The sequence below is a fragment of the Galendromus occidentalis genome, unplaced genomic scaffold (genome assembly GCF_000255335.2).
Source record: "Galendromus occidentalis unplaced genomic scaffold, Mocc_1.1 scf7180000076583, whole genome shotgun sequence".
In the NCBI taxonomy this organism is placed as follows: Eukaryota; Metazoa; Arthropoda; class Arachnida; order Mesostigmata; family Phytoseiidae; genus Galendromus; species Galendromus occidentalis.
The window spans coordinates 1481201-1507965 of NW_003804572.1; the positions used below are offsets into that span (position 1 = coordinate 1481201).

Genomic DNA, 26765 nt, shown 5'->3' on the forward strand with positions numbered 1-26765 from the left:
CCGCCTCTCGAACCACTTTACTCCAGAATCCCAACACCGCTGCCAAGAGCACAGATCTTCTTTTCTTGGAGACCAGCGGGGATACCCCGTACCTTGGGACGCGGAGCGAGGTCAAGCGCAAAAGGCCTCCCGCTGGTCGCGGACCCCTTTCTCGCGCACGTGGATTTGTTTACGTCCAGAAAACAGAACGAGCCAGCAGATTACCGGGAGAGTGCGCGTGCTCTGAAAACACGAATGGAATTTCGAGTGGAATTGATTGCTGGCATCAGCTATTAACGAGGTAACTCAACGACTTTTCGTGTGATGGAGAGAAAACCCGGCACCTCATATCTCAGGCTGCTCGTGCCGCTTACTCGGGCCGTGGGTCCAACCGTCAGTCGAGCTCCGACCAGGAGAAATTCTGATCAGACCTTCGTATATTTTCCCGCAGGGCTCTAAGGGGGAGAATCAGTTGGAAACATTCCTCTAGTAATCATCAGCCCAACAGAGTTTCAGGATGCCCCCGAATAACTCGAAGCCAGCTTGCACGAGCAGTGTGTTCCAAGGCTTTCCGGAAAGACCCTGTCTGAGTAAAATCCAAGATGATAACTTCGGAAGAATTCCCAAGCACCAGAACGCAGTTCTCCAAGAGGTCGCGAAGGCTCATCTCGAGAGTTTTGACTGGGCGATGGAGGAAGGTCTGGACTTGACTCTCGCAGAGATCGAGCCCCTGGAGTTCATGGTCGGTCAGTACGATTCCCTCATCTGTGAATTCGATCGTCTTGGCGCATCAGATCCGAATACCTGGGCTCTCGTCACCAGTCTCTGAGGGCCTGATTGGCGAGTTGCGAGCCGCGAGCATGGTGAAAAGTAGAGGTCGCTCGGGGTTCAACGATAAGCTCTTCTCCAGGCAAATCGAGGGTCAAGATCCGCGTTAGCAAAGCTGAGGTTCATCCACCAGCTGTGAGCAAGATGGCTGTCAACTGTAGATCACTGCAGGTTCGTTCAAGCAAGTTTCCTAGATAAATACTGTATACGGATTCGGGGAGATTCCGGGGAATGCAAGTATTCGCCCCAACTTCAACGAGGTCCGATTTTTTCCTCTTCGATGCTCCTCGGACTAGAGCCTTGATTAAATGAGAATATCTTATGACAGAACGTTTTTTTCGCAGATTTTCCCGAAAGAATGCAGAATCCGTCGCGTTACCTATCGCGGTAGACTCGAACTACGCTTCGACTGGTGGCTGAATGGATTGAAGCAGGAACCGATCACGAGATCATGCGGAGAGATACCGATAATGGTCAAGAGCAGAAAATGCAATCTTCACGGTATGAGTCCCGATCAGCTCATAGAGCGCGGAGAGGAGCTAGAGGAGTTCGGCGGATACTTCGTGGTGAACGGCAATGAAAAGGTGATGACATCAAAATAAAAAGCGCGTTTCCGAAGGAATTCGTGGAGAATCCCCGCACAAACCTCCGGGATAAGTTGAAGCTCATGTCTCACGATTCAGGTCCTGCGTTTACTCATCATGCAACGACGCAATTATCCGATCGCTATGGCTCGGAATGGATGGAAGGGCAGAGGGTCGATGTTCTCTGAGTTCGGCGTGTCTCTCCGTAGTTGTCGGAAAGACCACAGCAGCCAGAATATGGTCCTGCACTATTTGACGAATGGGACCGTGCAAGTCATGATCACGAACAGGAAAGAGCTCTATTTCGTTCCTATCGTTCTCTTGCTCAAAGCTCTAGTAGACAAGAGCGACTACGAGATCTACAAAAGTCTGATCAAAGGCTTCGAAGACGATTCTTTCTACAAAGGTAGGGGTTGTAGCGGGGACCCAGCCGCGGTCTATGCTTCATGGAAAAACCAGAGTCCAACGAGCAATTCCCAAATAATTCGTGAATTCTCTCATGTCGAACGCAGGCTGCATCACCAATATGCTCCGACTCGTTCAGAAGGAGAATATCCTGACCCACCAGGACGCCAAGGAGTTCATCGGAGACAAGTTCCGCATCAAGGTTTACGTTCCCGAATGGGCGACAAACTCCGACGTCTGCGACAAACTCCTCGATCGATGCGTCTGCGTTCATCTCGACGACAATGAGAGCAAATTCAACTTGATGTGCTTCATGGTCCGGAAGCTTTTCGCGGCTGCGAAAAACAAATGCGCTCTCGAGAGCGCTGACTCGACAATGAATCAGGAAATTCTCCTCCCGGGCCATCTATACCTGAACGTGCTGAAGGAGAAGATCGAAGGCCTCCTTCTCGGAGTCAAGTTGTCGACAGAAAAGAAACTCCAGAGAGGCGATCCCAACCTGGCCAATGTAAATTACTCGTTCATGTCCAACGCGCTAGGGAATGCTGGGGATCTTACGCATGCAATGAACTACTTCTTATCTACGGGAAACTTGATATCCAAGAGTGGACTCAGCCTCCAACAAGTATCGGGCTTCACTATCATCGCAGAGAAGCTAAATTTCTGGCGGTACATCGGTCACTTCAGATGTGTGCATCGAGGATCTTTCTTCATGCAGATGCGCACCACAAGCGTTCGAAAACTTCTCCCGGAAGCCTGGGGATTCCTATGTCCTGTTCACACTCCAGACGGCGGGCCATGCGGATTGCTCTTGCATCTGAGCGCCATGTGCGAGATTGTTGTCAAGCAGTATCCAACGAAACCGATCGTTGAGACTTTGGAGAACCTCGGTATGATAGAGGAGAACTCTCCCACCTCGTTGGATTTCCGAGACAGCTACCAAGTCCAGTTGGATGGTCGATGTTTGGGCTGGATCCACGAGGACGACGTGGAGAAGCTTCACGTGACGCTACGGTACCTGAAGGCGTCCGGGAAAATCGCGCCCACTCTCGAGATATGTGTGATCCCTCGAACAGAACAGAACTCTCTGTATCCAGGCATATTCCTCTTCTCCACACCGGCTCGTATGATGAGACCCGTCCTGAACAACCGGACTCAGGCCGTCGAATGGATCGGAACTCTTGAGCAGGTTCACATGGATATCTGCGTTGTTCCGGAAGAAGCGCACGAACTGACTACCCACCAGGAGCTCAGCGAGACAGCTATGCTCTCGATTCTCGCCAATCAGATCCCATGGCCTGATTTCAACCAGTCTCCGCGTAACATGTATCAGTGCCAGATGGGGAAACAGACCATGGGTTCCCCCATGCACTCGTATAGGAATCGGGCAGACAACAAATTGTACCGTTTGATGAATCCGCAGAGCGCGCTCGTGCGTCCAACGGCCTACGACCACTATAAAATGGACGAATATCCATCAGGTACAAACGCTATTGTGGCCGTCATATCCTACACCGGCTACGACATGGAAGATGCGATGGTTCTCAATAAGATGAGCGTGGAGCGCGGCTTCAAAGCCGGCTGTGTATATAAGACTGAAACAGTCAACCTGAGGAAACTCGCGGGCGACGTAGGGGTGCAGACATCCTGTGTCTTTGGGAGGAAGGCGGGCGACGAAGCTCTGGCCAAGTTCGTAGACTACGACGGACTTCCCTATATTGGAAGTAGGGTCGTACATGGGGATCCTGTTTGTTGTTACATCAATCTGACCACGGGTCAGCTCAAAGTCGTGAAATACCACTCAAGTGAGCCGGCTACGATAGTCGAAGTGAAGATATTGGGCAACGACTGCGGGACGGATACGCTGCAGCAAGTTCAGTTCACCTACCTCATCGACCGAACGCCAATGATCGGCGACAAGTTCGCTTCAAGGGCTGGACAAAAAGGTGTCTGTTCGACTCTGTGGCCGACAGAAAACATGCCTTTCACGGAAAGCGGGATGGTTCCCGATATAATCTTCAATCCTCATGGTTTTCCGTCTCGTATGACAATAGGTGAGTCCTCGCTCCCAAGTCCCACCGAGGGGTTTCAACCCTACCTGGGTTTAGATAGTTTGAGTTGCTTCCGAATATTTTTCGAACATGATTTGCCTGTAAGGTATGATGGTCGAGTCTATGGCTGGGAAGTCGGCGGCGCTCCACGGATACGTTCACGACGCGAGTCCCTTCAAATTCTCGGAGGACGATCCGAGCTCCGAGTATTTCGGAGAGCTCTTGCAGAAAGCAGGATTCAATCACCACGGCACTGAACGAATTTATTCCGGTGAGTGGATTTACTGGGAGGAATCCCCATCGTTCTTAGGGGAATTTAAGGATACGGAATATAATACAATATGGATATTGTATTATATTGGGAGAAGGGGGATGTACCTATGTTGTGGCCAGAATTAAGAAAGGAGAGAAGCAACGAGGAAAATAAACCTCTGTTTCCCTCAATGAAGGCGTCGACGGACGAGAAATGGACGCCGATATTTTCTTCGGCGTCGTATACTACCAGCGATTGCGGCACATGGTCGCGGACAAGTACCAAGTGCGGACTACAGGACCGATCGACTCGTTAACCAGACAGCCTGTGAAAGGTCGTAAGCGGGGAGGTGGAATCCGTTTTGGGGAGATGGAGAGAGATTCCTTGCTTGCGCACGGGACCGCTTTCCTGTTGCAAGACCGACTATTCAATTGTTCCGATAAAACGCTCTGCCAGGTGAGACTCGCAAAAGTCGAACTTTCCTATGAAAAATTTATTTTCAACGAGAATCCCCTACGCTCCTCATTGAGACTCTTCATCTGAGAAACTTCATGGAATTCAGGTCTGCGCCGCATGCGGAAGTGTCCTGTCCCCGGTGTACATGAAGCCAGAGCAATCGGTCGTACGCATCTGGACTTGCTCGGATTGCAAGAGCTCGAAGGATATTGTCGTCATTCCGATACCCTATGTATTCAGGTAAGGATGGCGCCCATAATGCACTTCGGGAGGATCATCATCGGTCAGACTCTCAACCGGATCTGAATCGTGAGGAATTTTCAGGTACTTGGTTGCTGAGCTCGCTTCGGTCAACATGAAGATCAAGCTTGACGTCAAATCTCTCGAAAGATACAAAGAGATTGAATAAACTATATTTTTCTCCGTTGATTGAGCCTACCTAATGCTCCGGCAAATTTTATCCATGTTCCCCCTCACGCGCAAGTATTCCTGAAAGATTATACGCAGGGGAGGATTTTCACGCGGTCGAGCCGAAATTCCAAGAATCCGACGTGGATCTTCGCAGACAGCAGGTCCGACAGAGCTGGGCGATGCTGTGAATATCCGGCAAAAACGCTGTGCCCATCTCAGGGCACCCGATAATGTAATGCAACGATATGGGGAGTTCCATTGCTGGTCCTGGGGGTCTTCTGGGACGCTCCGGATTAGAATGCGATACGTTAGGAGTATTGTATCCATTAGATGGGATTCCACATTAGTGTCCGCTGTATCATCAGTGAGGCTGGAGCAATCAAATATTCGCGCGTTTTTTTTTCGAAGTAAACAAAAACACGGGGCAGTCTGTCGTGAAGAAATCGTCTGCACCAGTGTCCTTTTGTTATTGGGGAAATATAAGCGGACTTTCGAAGCAAATTGATAGGTGAAAATGCTTCGTTCTGCGGCCAGATTCGGTGTACTTGCCGTGAGGCAAGGGGTCCTCTGCCAACGCGTGGCGCCGGCCATCGGTAAGTGATAAAGATGAGCTGAAGGACCTCCAATTCGTGGACAAGCAGCGATCCCATGAGGGCGTCTTGAGGTTATGAGGAATCTGTAAGGCATTCTTCTGCACCTTTCGAACGGCTCCTTGCTCGTTGCTTCCCCTGGGATCGTTGCTCACCGATAATCCCACCGACGAAAGAACTCACGGAGGTTTCATTCTGCAATTGTGCATGAGGGTTTTTCTCGGCACGGTGAAGAGCTCCGGTTACTCCTCTTCGATTCTTGTTTCCTCTTTCTCTTTGAAGGTGCTCGATCCTTTTCTGCGGCAGTGGAAGAAACCGATGCTGAAATCGATGCTCACTTCGAAGCGTACTTCAAGCGTGCGGATCTCGATCCATGGCTCCTCCGCAAGGGTCTCTACGACATTCACAGGAGAGACATGATCCCCAACCCTGAAATTTGCAAGACCATTCTCAAAGCTTGCCGCAAACTCGACGACTACGCCCTGACCACACGGTTCCTCGAGGCTCTGAAATTCAAATGCCGCGGCGAACCTGCCCTCCTAGCCTTCATCCTGAAGGAGATCAAACCGACGATGGACGAGCTCGGAGTCAGCACACTCGAGGAGATGGGTTATGACAAACCGGAGCTCTGGCTCGAGTACCCCGACGATAGGCTCTGAGCTTGTTTGAAATGAACCAGAAGAAGCATGTGTTATATAGTAGAAAGCGAAGGGTGAATAAAGTCGAATTAATCTCGAGGTCCTGAAACCACTCCTCCTCTATTTCGGCGAAATGCGGACTCCGCGCAACTTGTTCACTTCATCGGCACGGGAACAATGCGGGTCGTGAAGTGGCTCCTCCCCAATGCAAACCGGAGCGAACATTGAAACGTCAGACCAATTTGGTAGCCGATCGTCATCCGAGTCGTCATTTCTGAGCCATGCGCCTTATCGATTACTCTCTCAGAGAGCGAGACTTTTTTAGCTAGCTCAAGCTCCGCAAATGCCGAGAGGATATCTTGGCCACGGTCCATGAGCCGCAGTGATCGTAGTCCTGTACACCAATCAAGGAGCGAGAGGACTTCGTCTGCTCCCCCAGACGTAACAGCTGTTCATGCATCCTCTCCGTCCACAATCCTTATCGACCGCAGTGTCATGCGATACCCCAATTAGTATGCTCAGATGAGTAAGTGTAGAGTTTGGGTTCGATCCAAGCAGAAACGAAGCATGATACCATAAGCCGCAAATCCAGAATCCAGAGTTGGAGCTCGCAGCGCAGGTCAGGCACCGCATGGTAGGTAGGAGCCGATAGCGGAATCCCCATTTGGACCTTTCCCCACTCCAGATCCCGGCTGCCCCGAGCCATGGAAGATTCCGGAATCGATTCCGACTCCCGCAAAGGACTTCATGATGACGCTGAAAGCAACAGCAGCGACAGTGTCATCGACGGAGCCGACGGTAGAGGGGATTCTTACGTGAGTGCCTTCAGAGAGTGCCCTACGTCCCACAGTGTCGATTCAATTATCTTGTCTAAGCTAAGCTCGAGGGAAAAATATGCGTGTTCCAAGAATGAGACTGCTCCGAACAGGTAGCTCTACAAACGACGGATCCTGATGCAGAGGGAGCCGAAACGAACAAGCGGCCCAGGAAGAACCGGTCGCAGCTCCACAAACGTTTAGGTAAGTGAAGATCAGAACTATCCATCGCTAGCTGTTTTTCGCTCCCCGTATGAAGGTATTAATTCGAGAGAAGTGATACTTAGTCCTCAGAATCCACCTTAATATTACAGAGAAACATCTCGAGTCTGCCAAACGCATCCGATCAACTCGGGGTACCGAGGAGTCCAAATTAGAAACCAAAGGGGTTCCTATAGTTAGTGAGGAGCGGGTCGAGAAACCTTTGGTGCACTGGGAGAATGAAAGGTGGAGAAAATACAGAATAGCCTTCCGAAAGGAGGATTCTTCAACCTCGTCACATTCCCACCGGCGAGCCATCATCCCGAAGGACGATGCGGGAATTCTTATTCATTTTCTGTTCCAGTGAAGACGAATTCATTCCGCCGCCGCTGAGTCGGGCAGCGGCACGGGAACTGACCCAACAATTGATACGAGAAGGTTATGATCTACAATTTAGAGAAGAGGAAGACGAATTGGACCTCTTGCCCCCAACAACGACTCGCAAGGGCGCGTGTTGCGGCCATGTATGTGTGATATCCTGATTGGAGGCGGTGAGCACCGCATCGTCTCCGGAGCCAATAAATGGATGGCGAGCCCTGTCTAGGCTTTGAGAGCTTTTGATTTCGAACATTCCACAGCTAAGTCAAGCTGCTTGTGCTGCGTTCAATCTCATCGGCCCGCGGGAGAATCGTTTCCGTGGGGAAGAAGAGGAAACCTGCGAGTCGCCGAGAGAGTCTATTGCCAACGAGAACGGTGATCGAGAAGCTCGCTTTCAGAATCAATCTAGGCAAATACATAGAAGGGTGTAATAATTGGAGATAGAGGGTTTCATATATGTATGTAGATGCAGGATTGAATGATAAGCGGGCGAGCGAGTGTGGTCCGGGATTGCATCCATGGAAGCGAATAGCTCTGGTGATACGATCAGGCGATTTCCAGAAGAAAAGAGAATCCTTGGCTAGATGCGAGAATTCCGGGAGAATGGGGTCTGAAGGAAGAGATCAAACGCGAAAGGCTCAACACCAGGGGTGAGCGCAGAGGTGATGGATTCATATAGGAACTTCCGGCTCCGTCGAGAGAGCCCAATTCATGGCATCATCAGCTCACGAACGCGAGAACCCCGTAATTTTCATTGGAGCCCCCCTCGGACTTTTCCTGCAGCTTCTTCGATTCCGGCTCGGGGGTTTTCCTATAACCGACCGGAAAAGATCTCCCACCAGGGGTGAGGAAGAACCAGCGAGCTCCCAACATCTCGGAATTGTCGTCGGAGTGGGTGCATCAGAAGATCGTTCGTCGGACTCCGCTCCAATGCGCCGACCCTGGCATTCATCGACCCCTTCCGTTCGGGACGTCCTCAGCGCTTTTACCCATTTTACTGGTAGACTGAAATGGGGATTCGCGAGAAAATCCGCTTAATGAGGGCATACGACTTCTGCATGAGCTTATCTCGGATCAATTCATGAGCTCCGCGCTTTTTATGTCCTCGATATCCTTATCATGTTCCTCCGAGCCTCCATTGGCATCTTCAAATACACCCTGAATATCGACGAGCGCCGCATCATTGATTCACATGCCTTGAGCGCTGGTTTCGGAATCCTCCCGAGAAAAAAGTCAAGGTGGTTCGTCAGAATTTTCGGGAAGCGCTCTTTGTTCGGAGCTCTCCTCCAATGATCGAAAGGCGGGGAATCTAGCCATAGTCTCTCGGGTATTCCGGGTGACGCGACGCGGAAATTTGAAAGTACCGAGCCTTGCCGCGGTGATGCTAGGCGCGTATGGACCCAGCGGGGAAAATCTCCTGATTCGGTTCAGGCTCCTGAACAGTCCTGCGAACGGAGAATCGCGAGGAGCTTGGAGCCGGCGCGCCGATCCGGATCTCTCCTTTGCCCTCGCTCATACTGTCGCATGCGAGGCGTGCCGTACAGGAGGAGCAGGGACGCGGGTCAAGGCAAAGCACTATCGGCTCCTGCCACTTTCAGAGATCATCGAACCAGGAAAAATAGGAGCCCGAGCTCGACGGAGCCGCGAACATCTACCGAGCGAACCTCACTCAAAACTTCCGCCCGATATGCCTACGGTAGTTCTGGATTGACAAGATCGATGCTCAATCGAAGCTCTGGAACGCTCCTCGAAACTCCTCTCGGATTAGGGGGACATGCTCATGGAACATCGATAGCGCCGAACCCTAGATACACAGCGCAGCGTGATTCCTACCTGGCCCGTCCGTGAAAGAATACATACATTATTGACGACCACGAATTACATGTCGAGAGTATTCAAATATTTACTACAGCATTATCATTAACTGGAAGTAGCTGACCAGGGCTTGTTGGCGATGTCTGATGACTCCGTGCCAGCGCGACAGACACGAATTTCAAGAAGTCCGGTTTCAATATCAGGACTCCGGCAGGCTGTGAGCGCCGTCGACGGAAGATTTTCTCGGCTGTGTGAGATTCGGGCTCCTCGACTTCATGGAGCTGTTTGGATGTATAAGATATTTCGAAACCGCAAGTTCCACCGGAAGCCGCTCCTCGATCCGTATACTGTATCCCCGCCGGAGCGAGCTCATGATCGACCCGGGTCGGAGAACTTAGCGCATCTCGAGTCTACACTGCTCTTCGAAGTTTGTCTGAATAAATCCATCGATCGCCGATCCGCGCGGAATCATCATTGATATTGCTGACGAGGCTTAGCTCCTCAGTCTGTGGGTTCCTGCGTCACGTGCATGAGAGGACCTGTGTCACGTGGGAGTGCGACTGAAGTATCGGGAGCGGACCTATGCCTGAACGTTCCATTTTCGACAGATGGAGCAATTTAGATTGCAAAGCTCAAAGTGTCGTTTTGACAGGAGTCGCTCACGAAGCGGGGCCGTATGTCCCGATGCATTGATTGCTTTTATGGTGAATGAGCTGTCTCTCCATGAATCATTTAGCCAGCCTGGCCACAAGTGGAATAGAACGTGTTCGACAAACAAATGAGATCGAAGTTCTTTCGGAAGAGGGTATTACGATGACATTCATGATGCCGTCATGTGTGTATACTGGATGACACGGCGGTGATGTCAAATAGCGGCGCCGCGTTCGGCGGACCGTCGTCTGAGACTCCTTTGAGAGAACATCTTTTGAAACAAGCGACGACATGATGGGAAGCAGTCATTTTTCCCCAGCTTCCATGAAATTTATCATGAAGAATATTAAGGCTCCGCTGAGTGGTAGAGCGGTCTTTCTTAGCGCCACCACCATAGGTCAGACGGCCAGCCTATTCGAGAAGCTTCCGCCTGTCACATCCGAATTGCCACGAGAGCTCCTGATGTTGCCGTTAGTGATCTCCGTCAACGTCATTTACGTTCGCGGCGAGCCGGTAGGAGAAATCTCGGTCAGATTTTGTGACAGACAAAGACCAGAGGACGATCCATATTCCTTGACAGGGGTACAAAGACCGAACGGAAATTCAGAGCTCGGAAGTGATCAAAGATCCTCCTCATGCTATTCACGATTCACGAGGAATTCCGAAATGCCTCCAGAGCGAAGCCCTCATCCAATTCACCTAATAGCGAAATACACTCAAAGCCAGCCCACCGTCCCTCTCCAACCCTCGGCGGACTCGGCTCGCGGATGCTGGATCTAGATGATTACTAGAGGGAATATTCGCGCTATCTGAAGGGTGAATTCATTGCTGAATTAGGTTATCTCAGCCGTTTGGTCGACGGGCCATCCGAATTCCGCCCTCCCCCTTTCGGTACCGGTCTCACTGGCCCTTTCGTTGGTCTCTCTGTCGTTGTGACTATGAGTCTATCTTCGCTCGCTCGGTGTGTGCCTGGTCCGGGCCCTCTCCCCGACTGCTCTCCCATCCTCCCTTCTCCTCCTCCAAGACGACAGGATAGCAAAAGGACTAGCCGGTGTCGACCGTGGTGTCAAACAGCGGTTCCTGTCCGTTCGACCGGTCGAGGCTTGAACTTCGATCGAGCTCCGAAAGTTTTGTTCGAATCGTTGCTAGGATCACATTTTGCTTGGCTAAATGAGCGAGATTTAGTGCGTGTTGAGCTTGTGAGGCAATCCAAAACTCAGTCAGCAAACCTCTACCTCTACTCAGCGGCCCGTGCCCGGGATCAAGGTTAGTACTGGAACACTTCACTCCGAATACTAAAAAGGCGCCAGCCGGGAGGCGGCCAATCAGCGCCCGCTCCTTGGCCCTCGGAACGGATCGCGAATGTTTTTATCGCTCTTGTCCCATGCTCTTGATATTGGAAGGCGCTGCCGAGCTACGTGTCATGTGGAATAAATATCATTTGCGACAAGAAGATCTCAGTCAGTCAGACAATTCGGAAACTTCGGTTTTCTGTGGACGAAGTCTGTTCTGATCTTGACATCTGGTGCGCTTTCCTGGAAAATCCTTGTCATCAGCACTGAATCGCGACACACTGTCTTGACATGTGGTGGTTCATTCGAGCGCAGCTCTATGCCTTAATCCAGTGGCTGTCAGACGATTCAAATTCCCGGTAGGAAGATGCTCTCATATTCTGCGATATTCTCTTTTCCTCTCCGTCTTCGTCAGTCATCACTCTCGGAGCGGACAGTTCGTGCGCTCTGAGGAGGCGGAACTGTCTCGGAAGCGGCGGCTGCCGCACAATGCGCCAAGAGTTCACTTCGACCGTTCCTTCTTCCGAATCGAATCCGTGAACGGAACTCTCGGCAGCATGAACTGCAGAGTGTTTCGTTGTTCGTTGGGAGCCGGTGAGTTTCCAGTGGGTAGACGCATGAGCGAGCATGGCTTACTCAGAATCGGAATTCTTACGTTCGAACGTTCCGTGAAAGTGTTCCGAGAGAGATCCGTGTTTTTCGATCGGGCTCCTCTGTACTCTGAAAGCGATAATATACTTGAGGGTTTCTCGACTTGAGAATGAAAGCGTGTAGCGGATGGCAGCAGAAGAATATCGAGAAGCTCAAGGAGGAAGTCTGCCGTCCGGCGCTCCTACAGCTGACACCTAGTTAGACAAATAAAACCCTCTGCATGTCTCTCAGCACCGTGTGCTGGTGAACGGACTTTGAACCACGACTCGGGACTCGACTCTGCTCGGCAAGGCGTCTGGAATAGAGGGTAGTTCACCGCTTGACTTGCGGACATCAATGTGAATAATTTTCCGAGAAGTCGGTGTGTCGTTCCCCCGGTGAATCGACTTGTTGAGCCGGCGCCGTGTCGTTGCTAAGTGCGTTTGCGGATTCAGTTGCCGGCGGTCTGGTGGAAGAGGCGTACGTGAGGTCGATTCCGTTTTTATGGAGAGAAGAAATTTTCCACTTGGCTACTTCATCCAGAGGTTTCTGAAGAAGAAGAAGAGGAGCAGAAACCCTGTGGGCGTCTGTCGTTCCCTCGTTCTGTCGGCTCCGGTGGACCACGCTACTTCTTCGTCTTTCTGCTCTGTGAGCGACGCTCCGTAGAAAAAAGGCACACGAACGTTCGACGTGTTGGCTCGCTTGGGCTGATCGTTTGTCGGTGGTTGATCTGTTGTTTCTAGAGCATTTGTTAGAAACCGCCCGCTCATTTTTCTTCTCCGCCCGAATCTTCCGCAAATTCACTCATCTACGGTAGTAGATCCGCTCATTCATTCATTCATTCATTCATTCATCCATCCCTTAGAGGGATTACGTTCCCCTAGCCGGACTTCTGGCAACATCCCCATGCCGATGATCCGTCGCCGATGTTCGCGCAGCTGGCTCTTCGAGCGTCAGGCTCAAAGAACGTATCCAGCGTCGGCATCGTAATAAAACTTTTGCCGATATAGCAGGCCGGTGACACTCGATCAGCATAAGCTCGAACCAGGGAGAAAATTCACGCCGTGCCGTACGGAATCCCGAGATCACTCTCCTAACAGCTGGGCGGGGAACCACGAGTCTGCGCGGAGCTGCTTCCGAGTTCAATTATGACCGGATTTCCGTAGAGCGCACCTCCAATCGACATACAGTTATCACTGATCACTCCAACACGCCATCCGATCCCTGTTTCTGCGATCGTTCGATGGAGGTCAGGACGCAATGAATCGATGGTGAACTTTCTGAAAAAGGTTCAGATGGAAGTCTGGACGAGCCTTTCGAACTTCCGGTGTGCGGACGGGAGCCGCTCTCGGAGCCGTTCCGATGGCCTTCGAAATTCGATTTTTTTCTGATCGATCGGGAAAGCATAGCCAGAAACTCACACCCAGCCGGAGCTCGGGCTCTGAATATACCGAGCTTATAAATAAAACCGGCGCGAGAGGCACAGCGCGAGGGGTACCCCGGGCCAGACCAGGCCTCGGCCAAGCGAGCGTCTGCGAAGATCTTGTGCATGTAGTGAAGGTTGCCGTCCGCGACAATCGTGCGCGGAAACAAGTACTCCTGGGCTTTTCTACCGAGAGTGTGAATTCGAGGACATAAGACTTTTTCCACCGCTCAAACACGTTTGATCAGAATATGATAGGAGGCCCTTGATCATGACTCGTCCTCGTATATGTTTTCCTCGCCTCGTTGCGAATGCTCCCCGACTCGGACCTTGATGCCCACGCTTCTGAGGGTGTCACTGCTCACAAGTTTCGAATCCGGTTCGGTTCCGTTGAACCACAAGAGCTCGTTGTCAGAAGCTTGTCCTCCAAGTCAGAAACTCTGAATAACGAACAATAACAATCCTTTTGTCGGCTTCCGGACAGAAGAATCGATTGATCGAGGGTCAGTACAAGGAACCGTCTTTCGAGATATTCCGACGTGGCGGCGCCCGCGCGGCACTGCCAACTTTTTCAGCCTCGTGCGCTACTTCGGAGCTCTCACTAGGGAGAAATTCCGCTCATTTTGGGGAGCTTTTCCATCGATATATTCGGTCTTCTCCAGGACTCCGGAGGAATTGCATGAGTCCTCCGAAATTTTCGGCATTCCGTCCTCACGCACTCGATTTCTCGTTGAGCCTTAGTGTTGAACCACTCCGCTCGGTGGAACCTACCGTTGGTCTTCTCAACGTCGAGACAGCGGGGAGCAAAATACACAAAGACTTGCGCTCCTCGTGGTCCGAGCTTGGGCCCTCCTGATTTGTGATTGAAGCCGAATCTGCCCCCAGGTTGAGCTCACGGTAAAATATGAGCCCGTTCTTGGCGGTACTCCTCAACTCTTGCACCCTAATGCTGATCGAACAGCAAGCGTGCGTGCAAGTGTGGATCCCCTTAGTGAACTCTTGTTCGTGAAGGGGCGCAGCCATGCAGCCGGAACTGGGCTGGCTTGAGACCATCAGTAGTTCATAACTTTTCCTGTGACAGTCAGAAGTGGCGGATACGCTGGTGGTCTCGTCCGACTGGTCCGCTGCTGGAGAGGAATCCATAGCCGGCTCCACGGATCCCACGGACGAGTTCATTTCGAACGAGAGGGGAGCTCTGAAACAGGAACAACAATTCTTGACCAGAGAATGCTCGATTTGCGCATCAACATTGTTGCTCTTTCCGTCGCGAACTCATTTTTAATGCCTGTTTACCAGTAGCGAGATATGGACTTCCGGAGAGACTTCCCGACGGAGGAAGCACATGTTTGACACGGATTAATGGGCTCGTCTCTTGACACCTGATGCGCGATTGTCTTCGCCTCAGTCTTATCTCGACAGGCATGAGATTCCAACGAATCTCGGATGTGCACTGGAATGTAAATTCGAATTTCCTCTCTAGTCAAGCCGAGAAGCTCGATCGATATTTTCCGAGAATGATGCCTGCGTTCCAAGTGATCAGACAATTTTTCGCGACGTTCTTCGGTCCGCGCGGGGCCTTTGGCACGCGACACGCCCGGGGTTGTCGCGATTTCTGGTTTCGCCCTCGGCGAGCGGAGTCTCCTAGATGTCTTGGGGAGGGAGAACCTATACGACGATATTTATTGGTCAGCTTCGGCGACAACCGCTCCAGGGACGCGGAATCAACTCCTCCCATACATAGACGTCAAGGCTAGCGTCCTGTTCGGGTCGAGGAATATTCCCTTCACCCTGCATCGATTACATCATTGACCGACTGGACCTCTAGAATTCTAGAAGTCTGACAAGCCGTGGCATCATTACAGAGGAAAGCGGAATTCGATGTCTGCTTAATCCATTCCGGCTCTGAGTAACGGTAGCAATCGAAAAGTCCTTCGCGTGCGCGCGGCAACCCTTCGTCCTCAATCTTCGGCACCGCACCTCGAGGATTAGGAGTGATGGAATGTCGGCTGTGTGACTCCTTGAAATGCTGATCTGAGCTAGAGGTCTTTCCTCTAGGGTTAACGGCATTCCGAAACTTCGTATTTTAGCAAGGTAGACTCAGAGGTGACATCCCACGACATGGTGTTCTTGGCGGTCACATTCCCCACACGCAGAGAGAATTTCCCGGCGAAACGGTCAATTCTCCCTTCTCCGCTCTGTATTGGGAGTATCTGCAGATCTTGGAACATCAGTTTGAAATGGTCTGCAGCAAGGAAGAGCGTGAGCAGCGTCGCCGGTGGGTTGTCACGTGGAAAGGAAGTAATTAGCAAAGAGTCCCATGCTCACAGGTCTCTCGTCTCGTGATCAATCGGAACCCGGCCGATTCGATACGATCCTTGTTCTCTTTGAACAGTAGCGCGGGAAGTACATCGATAGGCAGAAGCTCAATGAAAGTTTGAAATCCGTGTTATCCTTGCATTCTCCGATCCCATACGTCCCTCACGAGGACTGTCGAGCTGTAAGTCGTCCGGGTGGATCGGAGGAATCCCACTCTCTGAAACTCGCAAAGTTCGCTGTGCAACGGGAACAATCCCATGAAGAATTATTTGAGTGGATTTCTCACCGAAATAACGTTTCTCTATTGGACCCTGAAATAATGATCGTGGAATTGTGCGGGTATGATTAGAGCAAGACTTGATTCGCTTCCGCTCGTTTCGCAGTCACTCGATTCGGTGCCTTTCATCTCGGCGAAGAGGAAGTACACGCGTGTTGGTCCCGGCGTTCTACAGCGTGACTATCTCCTTTTGTCCACAATATTCGTTCGTGGAGACATCCAGGCGGATTCGCGCGCGTATGTTGCTCTGTAGGAGTCTCTCGTTTCCTCCAGAGGAGGGAAGTGTTTTGAAACAAATGCTTCACTAAACCGGAAAACGAGCGCCGACGGCGAAGAGATCGTAGGAGATTCGAGGATTCATGCAGAATCTAATGGTTCCGACGAGGTCTTCGAGCATCCGCGGCGTTTTTCAGGTAACGAGCTTAGGAGTCTCATGAAACGATCTTCCTATTCCAGGATCATGCCGGATTCGGCTAAGCTGGCGTCTCCACCCCAGGGCGTGTTGAAGAAGCCAGGCCATGTCGGCCATGTCACAGCAGCGGACAAAGAGGAGTGGATCTCTATGGAGAAGAGCAAAGAAAAAGATGCGAAGGATAAGAAGAGCCGATTCCAAGTTGCCAAAGTAGATTTTGCGAAGGGTTTGAAAGATACGGAAAATCAGCATAGCAGCAGGTAAGATCTCTCCCTACCGGGATCTCGTTCGATTCTTGAACTCAAGCACTAGTTCTGTGCGCCTATATGATGGAAGGAGATATCAGAACCCGAGTCGATCGGTTCCTCATTCCAGTGACGATGATGAACAACCCGGAGGTGGGGGAAACTACAGCAGCTCGTACGACACTCACAACATGCGATCGCTTCATCAGTATACTCGGGAAGCTCTGCCGAGACTCGATCATTACCGAAACGTCATGTCTGTCCATGGCCATATGGACAGACCCACCCTCGACGAATTGCATAATGCCACATTGTCGCTTCTACCCGAAAAGGTTTGTGAGCCATTTACAGAGAATGAGTCAGTCGGCGCGAACTTCTTGGTTTCAAACAAACTCACATCGTCGCAACCGTCGATGAGTCTCTTTGTTGGGATTCCTTGTTGGCTTCTTAAGAAATCCGGTCCACTCTCGAGGATAGGCTGGAAAGCTGTCGGTTCAGCATTCTTCCCGCGTGCTTCCGAGACTTGGAAGCGGAGAGCTCTCTTGAATTTATTCAAAGACTCCGGGCGTTCGAGAAGATAAAGAAGAGAGCATCCTCTCAAGAATCCATTGTTGTTGGGTGACGGTGGTTCGCGGAGGGCTATCGAGATAGGCGCTCGTCATAAAAGTACAAACTTTGGTCTAATATATCGTTGTCTTTTTTCGTCTCCGTCCTCAATTGAACTATGATCTCGTATCAGGACCGTGAGCGTCAACACGATAGACCTCCATGATGAAACCCTTCATAGCCTCTCCAGTTGAGCGTCAGCCTCCCCATATCATAATTCGAGCATTGGAAACAATCATGTGCACTGCTTCTCGTGGCACAAGATAGCCTTATCTGTCAGACTCTTCCCCCTAGGATAAAGTTGGAAGCAGCTATTCGCCACTTTGATGGACGACGCAGATTATCTCTCGGAAGTGTCGAGGGCGGGGTCGCATTGCTCGTAGATTAAGGCTGAGACCGTCGTTGGAAGGTCAGTGACGCTGTTGGCCCTATAATAATCTAGGGTGGAGGAGCAGGGTGTCGATTGGTACGGGTATGCTGACTTGTTCGGTCGAACTCTCAAGTTGCTCTACCACAGGTCGTTCCGATTTTCCGATTGGCATGATCTGGCTCTGACCCGAAATTCCTTATTTATAGCAGCGCCTCTGTTTCTGTTGATGCCATGGCTTACCGCCACAACCGCATCCAAAATGTTCTCGCGGCGGACACAGGTGGGCTCACAATTCGGAGTCAGGCATACCTAGCTTCAATTAGTCTTCCAAAGTACACGTTCAAGGCCGTGGAAGGCGATGGCGCTTTCGTTGTTCGAAGCTGTACCTCACTGCTCGCACGGATATACGACTCCGCGCGGTTCCCAAACGGGACCTGGGATGATAGAAAGATAACTCGACCGACACCGCAGACTTGCCTTATTATCATTTGAGGTCGATGGTGTGGTCCCCATGAGCTGGACGAATCAGTCGAATAATTTTCCGATTGAGTAGAGATGGCTCCGCACACGGATCAGGTCCTCAGTCCTCAGCTCTGAATTGTTGAGGGCGAGCGCATTCTTCTTCTCGAGCCGCGGTCGATTTTCTGGAATCCTCCATAAAGAGGCAGAACGCGAAATTGATTTGACAGGTCTGAAGCGGCTCTACGACTGCGCGCGTGTTTCGTATGTGAATCCTGGGCAGCAATAACCGCGGAACTTACTCGGAGGGGCTCTCGACGTCTGAATACTAAGTCATATGAAGTTGACTCAAAGTCCTGGAGCAACCCAGGAGCCGAGCTCTGGTTCGAGAATTCCATGCATTCTCTATGCGGTCGAAGTCTCTGTCTGCTCGAACAAATGCGAATTCTGAGGGAGGAATATGAATTCCCTCGAGAGCCTGAATCGATGCATGAACCGAGCGCGTCCGCCGTCCAGACACGATTCATGTAGAGGACACTTCTCTTCACCCGAAAAATGCACCCACCGGAGTGGTGTGTGGTCCTTCGGCAACGAAGGAATCCCGCCATCGGAGAGCTTCGAATATTTAGGAAAGTGGCGGACCTGAATCAATATTCTACACCCTTGAACGTCCAATCGAGAACACCTTCAAGATGGTTCGAGGTGTCAGCTTGCTGGGTGAACTGCGGTTGCATGCCAGAAAGAGGTCTCGATTGTATCATTGCTTCCGAATTCGTTCCTTCCCTGTGCTCGAGCTACACCCTCGATCCATGTCCGAGATACGCGCTCGATAAGATACTGGCTCTGTCAGATACTGAACATTCAGAAAGAGCATTCTCGGAGGCACTCGAAAGGGTGACTGATGGTTTAGGAAGACGTGACTTTCTCTTGAGGCCTAGGGAACCACCGGTTTCTTTTGAGCCGAGTCTGTATCTTGTAACCAGATAATCGGCATATCAATGCTAGACAGTTGACATTCTCGACAGCGAAACCCGAATTTCGTGCTCTGTGTATATATGTAGAACCGGTGCTGCTTGCGGCGATGGTGATGACGAGCATGACAGTTCCAGCGACCAGCACGCAGCACTTAGCTCTCGCTGTCAGCTCGTCGCCTGATGCGTCGGAGGAACATTTATCCTGATGAGGAATCCTTTTTTCATTATTTTCAACTAGTGAACGTTGAATCTACGGATGTTCTGTCCTCCGGGAGACTAGCATGCGGTTTGGCGCGTGATTCCATCATTTCATCTTATGACGTCGGCCAGCTGGATCGCGCGCGACAGCGCTTGTCGCTTCGCTTCTCTGAGCAACTGAACAATAACACAAGAAGAGAGAGTCATCACATTCACTCATCCCGGGCGTCGCGTCGAGAGAGTTTACCGTTTCTCACATCCGTTTTTTTCATTGAGTTTGACGCATGCTCTGGATGAGTGATATAATCACATCGGATTAGGTCCGCGATTCCGATATTTTCGAGTGGATCGAGTTGATACCCGTTCAGAAGGACTCAACTCTCCATCTTAGCGGCTAAACGGCGCGGACGATCCGATACACGAGCGGAGAGGCCATCCTTTCTGCATATCTTGAGCAAGCTGCCCGACTTGACACGAGTTCGTGACCTCGGATCCAGCGTCAGCTTTCCACGAAGATTTTCCTTGCCGTGTTCCCTACTTGGGTGCTAAGGAATATTTGATGGTCCTCTCCACCGACGCTGTGATTCGGCTGCGGTCGGACACGGATCCAGACTTCGCACGGGCATGAATCTGGATTCCGTAGAGAGTTTCTCTCTTCGTATTGCTCGCCTTTGAGCGAAAACTGAGCCAACAGAAGTCAAACTAATGATGCAAGCGGTAGAAGCAACTTCTGTTTGCATCAGAAGAATTTTTTTTTTTCTGGAGCAAACGATGCGCGGATGGCACTCGAGCGAAGAACCCAGGAGCGACGATCATTGGCCCATGGGCGTGGGTTTAAACAGTTGAAGGCCTGTCAAACGAAGCGGCGACGGATGCTAAGACGAACTACAGGCCGGATAGCTGTTGCTAGATAGGGACTGACAGACAGATTCAAGAGAGTAACGTTTCGAACAGGAGAGAAGGACTCGCTCAGATTTTGCTCGGCTGGGCTCGGACGGCACGAGAGATCCGCGTGTTGGTTTTCCCGGCATCACGGTCTATGATGCTTTTTTTTAGCGGCGGTGCCGCGCGTTAGCGTCGACGACAGCAGCCATGGCTCTACCATGGATGAACAATAATTACGAGCGTTGCTTGCCGGCAATCAAAGCGAGGCCAATCATTGACATGAGGAAGGCACCTTATTCGAGCAGCCGTGGAGCGCCATTCGGCACGGCAGCGGGCGAGGCGGCTTATCCCTTATCGCTGCGACCATTATGGTAGCTGCTTCTGCAATTAGTCGCTAACGTGTCGTTGTCGGTTCCGCGGAACCGATCGGAATTCCGGTGTGGATGAGAGAGGATCCTCATTCAAAATACATGGATGGATTCTCATGCGATATCGCGAATTAGGCGATTCTTTTCTCGATGTCGTCGTATAAAGTATAACAAATAATTGACTCGATATGCATATCGAACTTTGTTGGAGTGAGCATTCTTCGAGGCTCCTGGAGCTCGTCAGCGACCAAAGGCCTCGGAGAATACTCCGGAAATTATAAGACTCCGCCGAAGGCCAATATTCCGATCCCTGGAGCATGAATTCCTTCTTTCGAGAGCAATTATAGCGAGCCTGTCTTCTGATGGCTCACCGGAGACACGGATATCGATAGCAGGTTTTAGAACACTGAGGAATGTTCATAAAGTTCAGAAGCTGTAAATAATGGGGTGCTGTAAAAATTACAGTCCCTGGTAGCATATGGTTCGCTGGTCGAAACTTCTATCTTCTTCAAATGCGTCGGGATCTCTCTGTCAAGTGATCAGAATAGGCTTTCGTTCTCCTGTACCCCCGCCCCTCCCGCCTGTCCCAGAGCCTAACCTCGAAAGACCGCATGAGGTCATCACACTCTACCTTATCATGGGTTGGAGTCCTGACTCCAGTCGATAGAGGTGTCGGTCTTCTCCGCATACATAGGACGAATCTGAGGACTCTGACTCAGAACCGATCAGAGCCTTGCCGTATTGGAACTTTTCCGGACGAGCCCCTCTGAGCTTGTAGAGCGAACCTTGACCGAGCGGGATCCATTGACTGATTGCGAACATCAGCAGCCAACCGGTGTCGCTTGCCGAGCTGCGAATTTCAACGAATTATCACTTGGTTGGATACACCTGAAACAATCAGCCGCTGATCAATCATCCGATTACTAACGCAAAGCGTTCTCTCGCAGAGCAACGTCAAATCTCCGGGCGAACTCGACACCAAAGGACAGCTAAAACTCGGCTGGATTCAAGGTGTACTAGTACGCGTGCTCCTGAACATTTGGGGAGTGATCCTTTTCTTGAGGCTGTCATGGGTGGTCGGACAAGCCGGAATCGGTCTGACGATGGTCATCATCATATTGGCGACCGTCGTGACGCTCCTGACCGCGATTTCGATGTCCGCCATCTGCACGAACGGCGAAGTGAAGGGCGGCGGTACCTACTACATGATTTCGCGATCCCTCGGTCCCGAGTTCGGCGGGTCGATCGGTGTGATATTCTCCCTAGCCAATGCAGTCGCCATCGCCATGTATGTCGTCGGATTTGCTGAATCTGTCCGAGACGTCCTCGTATCGAATCAGGTCGAACTAGCCGATTTCCTCGCTCACGACAACGGGATCAACCTCGTGCGACTCATAGGCATGGGTACCTGCATCGTTCTCTTGTGCATCGCTCTCATCGGAACCGAATGGGAATCCAAGGTATTTGTATAAACCAGCCTGATCTCCGAATTCAATCCGCCATTGAGGGCGCTCTGAGAGATTGAGATCAAAAAGAGTTCTCCTCGATCCCCCACAGGCACAAATGGTGTTGCTGGTGGTGTTGCTCGGTGCCATGCTGAACTTCATTCTCGGAGTCCTCCTGCCCGCTCCCGAGTCAAAAGTCGGCAGGGGTTTCCTAGGACTGTCTGGTGAGCTCGAAATCCTGCATCGTCATCAAAACCGAATTCGTAATTTAAACAAGATCGTCTCTCTTCGAGTACTGAGTGAGTTGATTGCGTTTTGGCAAACGCACTTGACGTCGGATATTTTTGTTTACAGTCTCGCTGATCGCTGAGAACTTTGGCCCGGCTTTCAGTCCTGAAGGCGGCAAAGAGTACGGCTTCTTCCAGGTGTTCGCTGTATTTTTCCCAGCAGCGACTGGAATCCTCGCCGGTGCGAACATTTCCGGCGATTTGGCGGTAAGTAATACTAAACATGCATTCAGTTCAGAGCATTCATTTGAGCTCATGGAAGCGAGCTCCCTAGGATTTCATCCTTCTCGGATCGAGCGTGGAGGCCGCCATGCCTACCCACAGAAGCAAGCCTGCGATAACCTATGTGTTTGAAATTATTTAAATCGAGTCCTTTTCTTCGCAGGACCCGTCGGTATCGATTCCTAAAGGAACAGTCCTCGGTATCATCATCTCGTCCATCTCGTATATGATTTTTGGCTTCCTGACGGGCGCTTCCAACCTTCGCTACGCCACTGGGATAGCCCCTCCGAACGCAACCGATCTTCCAGTTGAGCGGCTCATGGAGATCGTCGGAAGACCCGGCCCTTGTAGCCATTCGGAGTGTCCGTACGGCATGTTTAACGACGTCAATGTAAGTCGTTGAGCTAGCCTCCACATGATCTCGCTGTATAGACGATCTCTCCCTTGGCTGCTGCCTGGAGAAGAATTCCATCCCTCTCATAATTTCCTGTACTCTTCCAGATCATGGAGATGGTGTCTTTGTTCGGTCCTCTGGTGAACGCTGGCATTTTCGCCGCAACACTGTCATCGGCACTCGCGTCCCTCGTGTCAGCACCTAAAGTATTCCAGGCTCTGTGCAAGGACAAACTCTTCCCGCACATTGACTTTTTCGGCAAGGGTTTCGGTCCGAACAACGAGCCTACGAGAGGCTACTACCTTGCCATGGCCATCGGAATGTGTAAGCGCTTGAGCAGAACTCTCGATTCACTACCATCTGATAGAGAAGCTCATTCGGTGTGGCGGGAGGATCCGCGCTCGATATACCCCCGGTAGTCATTCCGTTTCATCGATTCCAGGCTGCGTCGCGATCGGGAAACTCAATCTGATCGCTCCGCTCATCTCTAACTTCTTCATGGCGGCCTACTGTCTCATCAATTTCGCCTGTTTCCACGCTACGTTCGCACGTTCGCCAGGCTTCCGTCCGTCGTTTAAATACTACAACATGTGGACCTCATTCGTCGGCTCCGTACTCTGCCTCGGGGTCATGTTCGTAATGGAGCCCTACACAGCTTTGATCACGTTCGCCGTGATTTTGGGATTGCACATATATATCGGCAAACGTAAACCCGACGTGAACTGGGGTAGTTCCACGCAGGCTCAGACGTACAAAGACGCTCTAAATGCCGTTTACAAGCTGCAGCAAGTCGAGGATCACGTCAAGAACTACCGACCTCAGATTCTCGTGCTTTCCGGTGAACCTAACCATAGACCGCCTTTGATCGACTTTGCCTATTCGATCACGAAGAAACTCTCTCTATTGATGTGTGGTCACGTCGTACGACCCCCACTTTCGTACCGAGCACGACACAACCTAACACTTCGCGCACAACAATGGCTCCAACGCCGAAAAGTCAAATCCTTCTACTCGATCGTTGTCGAGGAGAACAAACCGAGGGGAATTCGATCCCTGTTGGAATGCTCCGGAGTCGGGAAGCTGAAGCCTAACGTTGTCATGCTCGGCTACAAATACTCATGGATGACGTGCAACGATGATGAACTGGAGGAGTATTTCAACATCATCCATGAAATATTCGATCACCATATGTCCATTGCTATTCTCCGACTGCCGGAAGGCCTCGACTACGCGGAGTACGCGAACACCGACGCTCTGATGTCGCCCACTGAGAATGGAACCAAAGATCAACTCAAGTTACCCGGGATGGATCGGAACGAGAGCACGCTCTTCCCGAGGAATGTCTCGTCTGCACAATTATCTACCGGTGAGGAAGTCTCCCCGTAATCGACATTTGATTTCTCTAACGGTTTAGACTCCTCAATGCCTCATGTGTCGAATATTATCAGTCTGAGAGCTCCTTTTCCACGCTTAGGTGGAAGTTCCCGGGAGGCAACCCCGCCCGCCACACCTCAACCGGAAAGGAAAACTACGCCTTCAGGACGAGATTCCAGAGAGAACGAAGAGGAAGAAGCTCTCGTCTCTCGTGAAAATGCCAAAGAATGCCCGAAAGAAGTACTCCTCAATGTGAATCAGTTCCTCCGCAAGCAACGCAAAGGAACGATTGATGTTTGGTGGTTATACGATGACGGTGGGCTGACGATGCTGGTGCCCTACCTCCTTTCTACCCGGAGCAATTGGAGTTCTTGCAAACTTAGAGTTTTCTCTCTGGCCAACAAGAAGGAGGAACTCGACCGAGAACAGAGAAAGTGAGCACCAGTCTATTTCCATCGATGGAGATACAATGTGTGCACTGTTTATCGAGAGAAGGCCTCTGCTCCGCGGCTTCTCGTGCACGAAAGCATGACATGAAATGACCGAAAATGAAGAATATATTCCCGAATAATTCTTCTAGCATGGCGACGCTATTGAGTAAATTCCGAATGGAATACTCTGACGTTCTCGTGATACCAGACGTGCAGAAACCGCCCAGCGAAGAAATGAAACGAGAATTCGAAAAACTTATCGCTCGTTGGAGAACAGATCAAGACGAGGCACCCGAGGACAACCGGCTCGCCATCACAGACTCCGAGCTGCTCGCGCTCAAAGCCAAAACGTACCGTCATCTGAGACTCCGAGAGTTCCTTGAGAAGCATTCTCGGGAATCCAACCTCATTGTCATGTAAGTTCAGCTCGTGATCGGCACTCTCGGCAGAAGAGCTCTTTGGAGTTTTTTCGACTGATATTATTTTCTCGAAGGGCTGTTCAGCCTCCATTTGAAACATTCGAGTCATAGGCTCGCGGAACTCTCGATGACCAGAGACCAATTATTATATTCCAGGACTCTGCCGATGCCTCGAAAGAATACGTGTTCTGCCAGTTTGTACATGGCTTGGCTGGAAATGTTAACGAAGGATATGCCACCGTTCCTCTTCATTCGAGGCAACCAAACGTCCGTACTCACCTTCTACTCGTAGACGCTTCTGTCTGGCGTCACCTGGAGAGACCAGCCGCGGAAACTTTCCAATCCAGTGAAATATTTAGAACGACGCCTTAGTACGTGGGATCGAGTGCACCAAGAGGAATCGAATCTTCAACAAACAGTCTCGTTGTGCTGTATTCCCCCTCCCTCCATAAAATTTGTTGCTGCTACTCTTGCTTCCTCAACGCTCTGAGACAGAGCAAGGCCAACTCTTGGACCAAGTTCCCTCTTCTTCGGCACAAAAGATATCTCGATGCCGACTATCGTAGCGGCCGATATTTGAATTCCCGGTGATGTCTCGACGAAAAACTATGCAGATGGCCCGCCGTCAAGAGTGAATACGGGTCGAAAGAGTTCAAATATGAGAAATGTGAAGCATGTTCAGATGATGGAGATTTTTACCGCTTCCGACTTAGCCGTCGAGTTCATTGACAGTGCCTTCTGAGTATGCCTTCGGTAAGGTCGAACCGATGCGATGATCGATTTATATCCCAGCAAGCTTTCATCCTGTCGGTCATCCATTCTGGACGAGCTTGCCATCTCGTGAGTGAATTTGATTCACGAACCGATGAGGATTCAGAACTGGTTGTGCTAGTATGATCAGCTCGGCGCTGCTTTGCAACGGATCGCAATCTGGACTGATTGAAAAACCAGAATATTGAGTCGAATCTTCAAATCGACTTCATGCAGGTTTACTTCCCACATGGTCTTTCACCACATTATACAAATGACATCTGATCGTTATGAATCATGATGTTTTGGAGAAGAATTTGCCTTATCTAGATGACGATGGGTTCTGAATGAATGTTTCCACCTTGCTCGACGCCTCGAGGCTCAATGAGGATTTGTTCGCTTTGTGATCGTTCGCTTGCTTGCCGATCGATTCGGCGCAGAACCAAGGAGCTCGAGTCCAGGGTAAACTTAATGTGCGGCACTCTGAATGAAAGTGCCGAAACCAGGAAAATGTACAAAAAAGGTTTGCAGCCAGAATCGTCCTTGATTCATGCGAGTATTTAATGGAACAGATGAAACAGAGAATATATGAATAAAGAAAAATATATTCAGAACCATCGCGGCATTCCGTGGGGACATGAGACAATTCGAGATGAATGAAGTATCCGAGCATTCTTCTCGCCTCTTGACTCTAGAATAGTAGTCATCATTCATAATTTACTTTAGAGCTTCACCAAGAGATAATCACTCGGAGGCGTAAACAGCAGCCTTCTCTTCTTCTGAATGTTCTTATATTTCATTCCTTCAATATTTTACTCGGGTACTATGCCCCGTATCCTCCAGTGGTTCAAAAAGTGCAATATATGCATCAAGCTCAAAACACCACTTTAGAATGAGCATCTGATTCTTTCTCTCTTGGAGCTGAACTCGCAT

The 26765-nt window shown here is 50.8% G+C and overlaps 4 protein-coding genes across 4 annotated transcripts; all 4 read left to right on the forward strand.

Moving 5' to 3' along the window:
• The first annotated feature begins 184 nt into the window (after positions 1-184).
• Positions 185-4985, forward strand: Polr1B (RNA polymerase I subunit Rpl135). Its single transcript, XM_003739716.1, has 10 exons — positions 185-280; positions 488-725; positions 890-978; positions 1152-1391; positions 1491-1797; positions 1904-3850; positions 3954-4118; positions 4297-4556; positions 4663-4796; positions 4881-4985. The coding sequence occupies exons 2-10, from the start codon at positions 497-499 to the stop codon at positions 4963-4965; spliced, it is 3456 nt and encodes a 1151-aa protein (XP_003739764.1). The 5' UTR covers positions 185-280; positions 488-496; the 3' UTR covers positions 4966-4985.
• Positions 4986-5388: 403 nt separating this feature from the next.
• COX5A (Cytochrome c oxidase subunit 5A) lies at positions 5389-6306 on the forward strand. The gene is made up of 2 exons (XM_003739717.2): positions 5389-5560; positions 5840-6306. Exons 1-2 carry the CDS (start codon positions 5482-5484, stop codon positions 6214-6216), a joined length of 456 nt encoding a protein of 151 aa, XP_003739765.1. The 5' UTR covers positions 5389-5481; the 3' UTR covers positions 6217-6306.
• Positions 6307-6899: 593 nt separating this feature from the next.
• LOC100897432 (protein FAM219A) lies at positions 6900-7753 on the forward strand. The gene is made up of 4 exons (XM_018642230.1): positions 6900-7010; positions 7124-7214; positions 7325-7457; positions 7576-7753. Exons 1-4 carry the CDS (start codon positions 6900-6902, stop codon positions 7751-7753), a joined length of 513 nt encoding a protein of 170 aa, XP_018497746.1.
• A 3745-nt stretch (positions 7754-11498) lies between these two features.
• Positions 11499-25749, forward strand: Ncc69 (sodium chloride cotransporter 69). The gene is made up of 13 exons (XM_029110482.1): positions 11499-11706; positions 16450-16665; positions 16781-16982; positions 20903-20905; positions 21458-21970; positions 22068-22179; positions 22310-22449; positions 22628-22855; positions 22966-23182; positions 23301-24224; positions 24333-24666; positions 24813-25079; positions 25239-25749. The coding sequence occupies exons 1-13, from the start codon at positions 11639-11641 to the stop codon at positions 25372-25374; spliced, it is 3360 nt and encodes a 1119-aa protein (XP_028966315.1). The 5' UTR covers positions 11499-11638; the 3' UTR covers positions 25375-25749.
• The last annotated feature ends 1016 nt before the right edge of the window (positions 25750-26765 follow it).

Excerpts from the sequence above, each read along its gene's own strand:
- Polr1B (XM_003739716.1), top strand. The coding sequence starts at position 497 with ATGCCCCCGAATAACTCGAAGCCAGCTTGCACGAGCAGTGTGTTCCAA. Across the intron at positions 726-889 it reads GCCCCTGGAGTTCATGGTCG|GCAAATCGAGGGTCAAGATC; the intron begins GTCAGTACGATT and ends GCTCTTCTCCAG. Across the intron at positions 1,798-1,903 it reads AGACGATTCTTTCTACAAAG|GCTGCATCACCAATATGCTC; the intron begins GTAGGGGTTGTA and ends TGTCGAACGCAG.
- Ncc69 (XM_029110482.1), top strand. The coding sequence starts at position 11,639 with ATGTGGTGGTTCATTCGAGCGCAGCTCTATGCCTTAATCCAGTGGCTG. Across the intron at positions 16,666-16,780 it reads GAAAATCAGCATAGCAGCAG|TGACGATGATGAACAACCCG; the intron begins GTAAGATCTCTC and ends TCCTCATTCCAG. Across the intron at positions 21,971-22,067 it reads GAACCGAATGGGAATCCAAG|GCACAAATGGTGTTGCTGGT; the intron begins GTATTTGTATAA and ends GATCCCCCACAG.
- COX5A (XM_003739717.2), top strand. The coding sequence starts at position 5,482 with ATGCTTCGTTCTGCGGCCAGATTCGGTGTACTTGCCGTGAGGCAAGGG. Across the intron at positions 5,561-5,839 it reads ACGCGTGGCGCCGGCCATCG|GTGCTCGATCCTTTTCTGCG; the intron begins GTAAGTGATAAA and ends TTCTCTTTGAAG.
- LOC100897432 (XM_018642230.1), top strand. The coding sequence starts at position 6,900 with ATGGAAGATTCCGGAATCGATTCCGACTCCCGCAAAGGACTTCATGAT. Across the intron at positions 7,011-7,123 it reads ACGGTAGAGGGGATTCTTAC|GTAGCTCTACAAACGACGGA; the intron begins GTGAGTGCCTTC and ends TGCTCCGAACAG. Across the intron at positions 7,215-7,324 it reads GCAGCTCCACAAACGTTTAG|AGAAACATCTCGAGTCTGCC; the intron begins GTAAGTGAAGAT and ends TTAATATTACAG.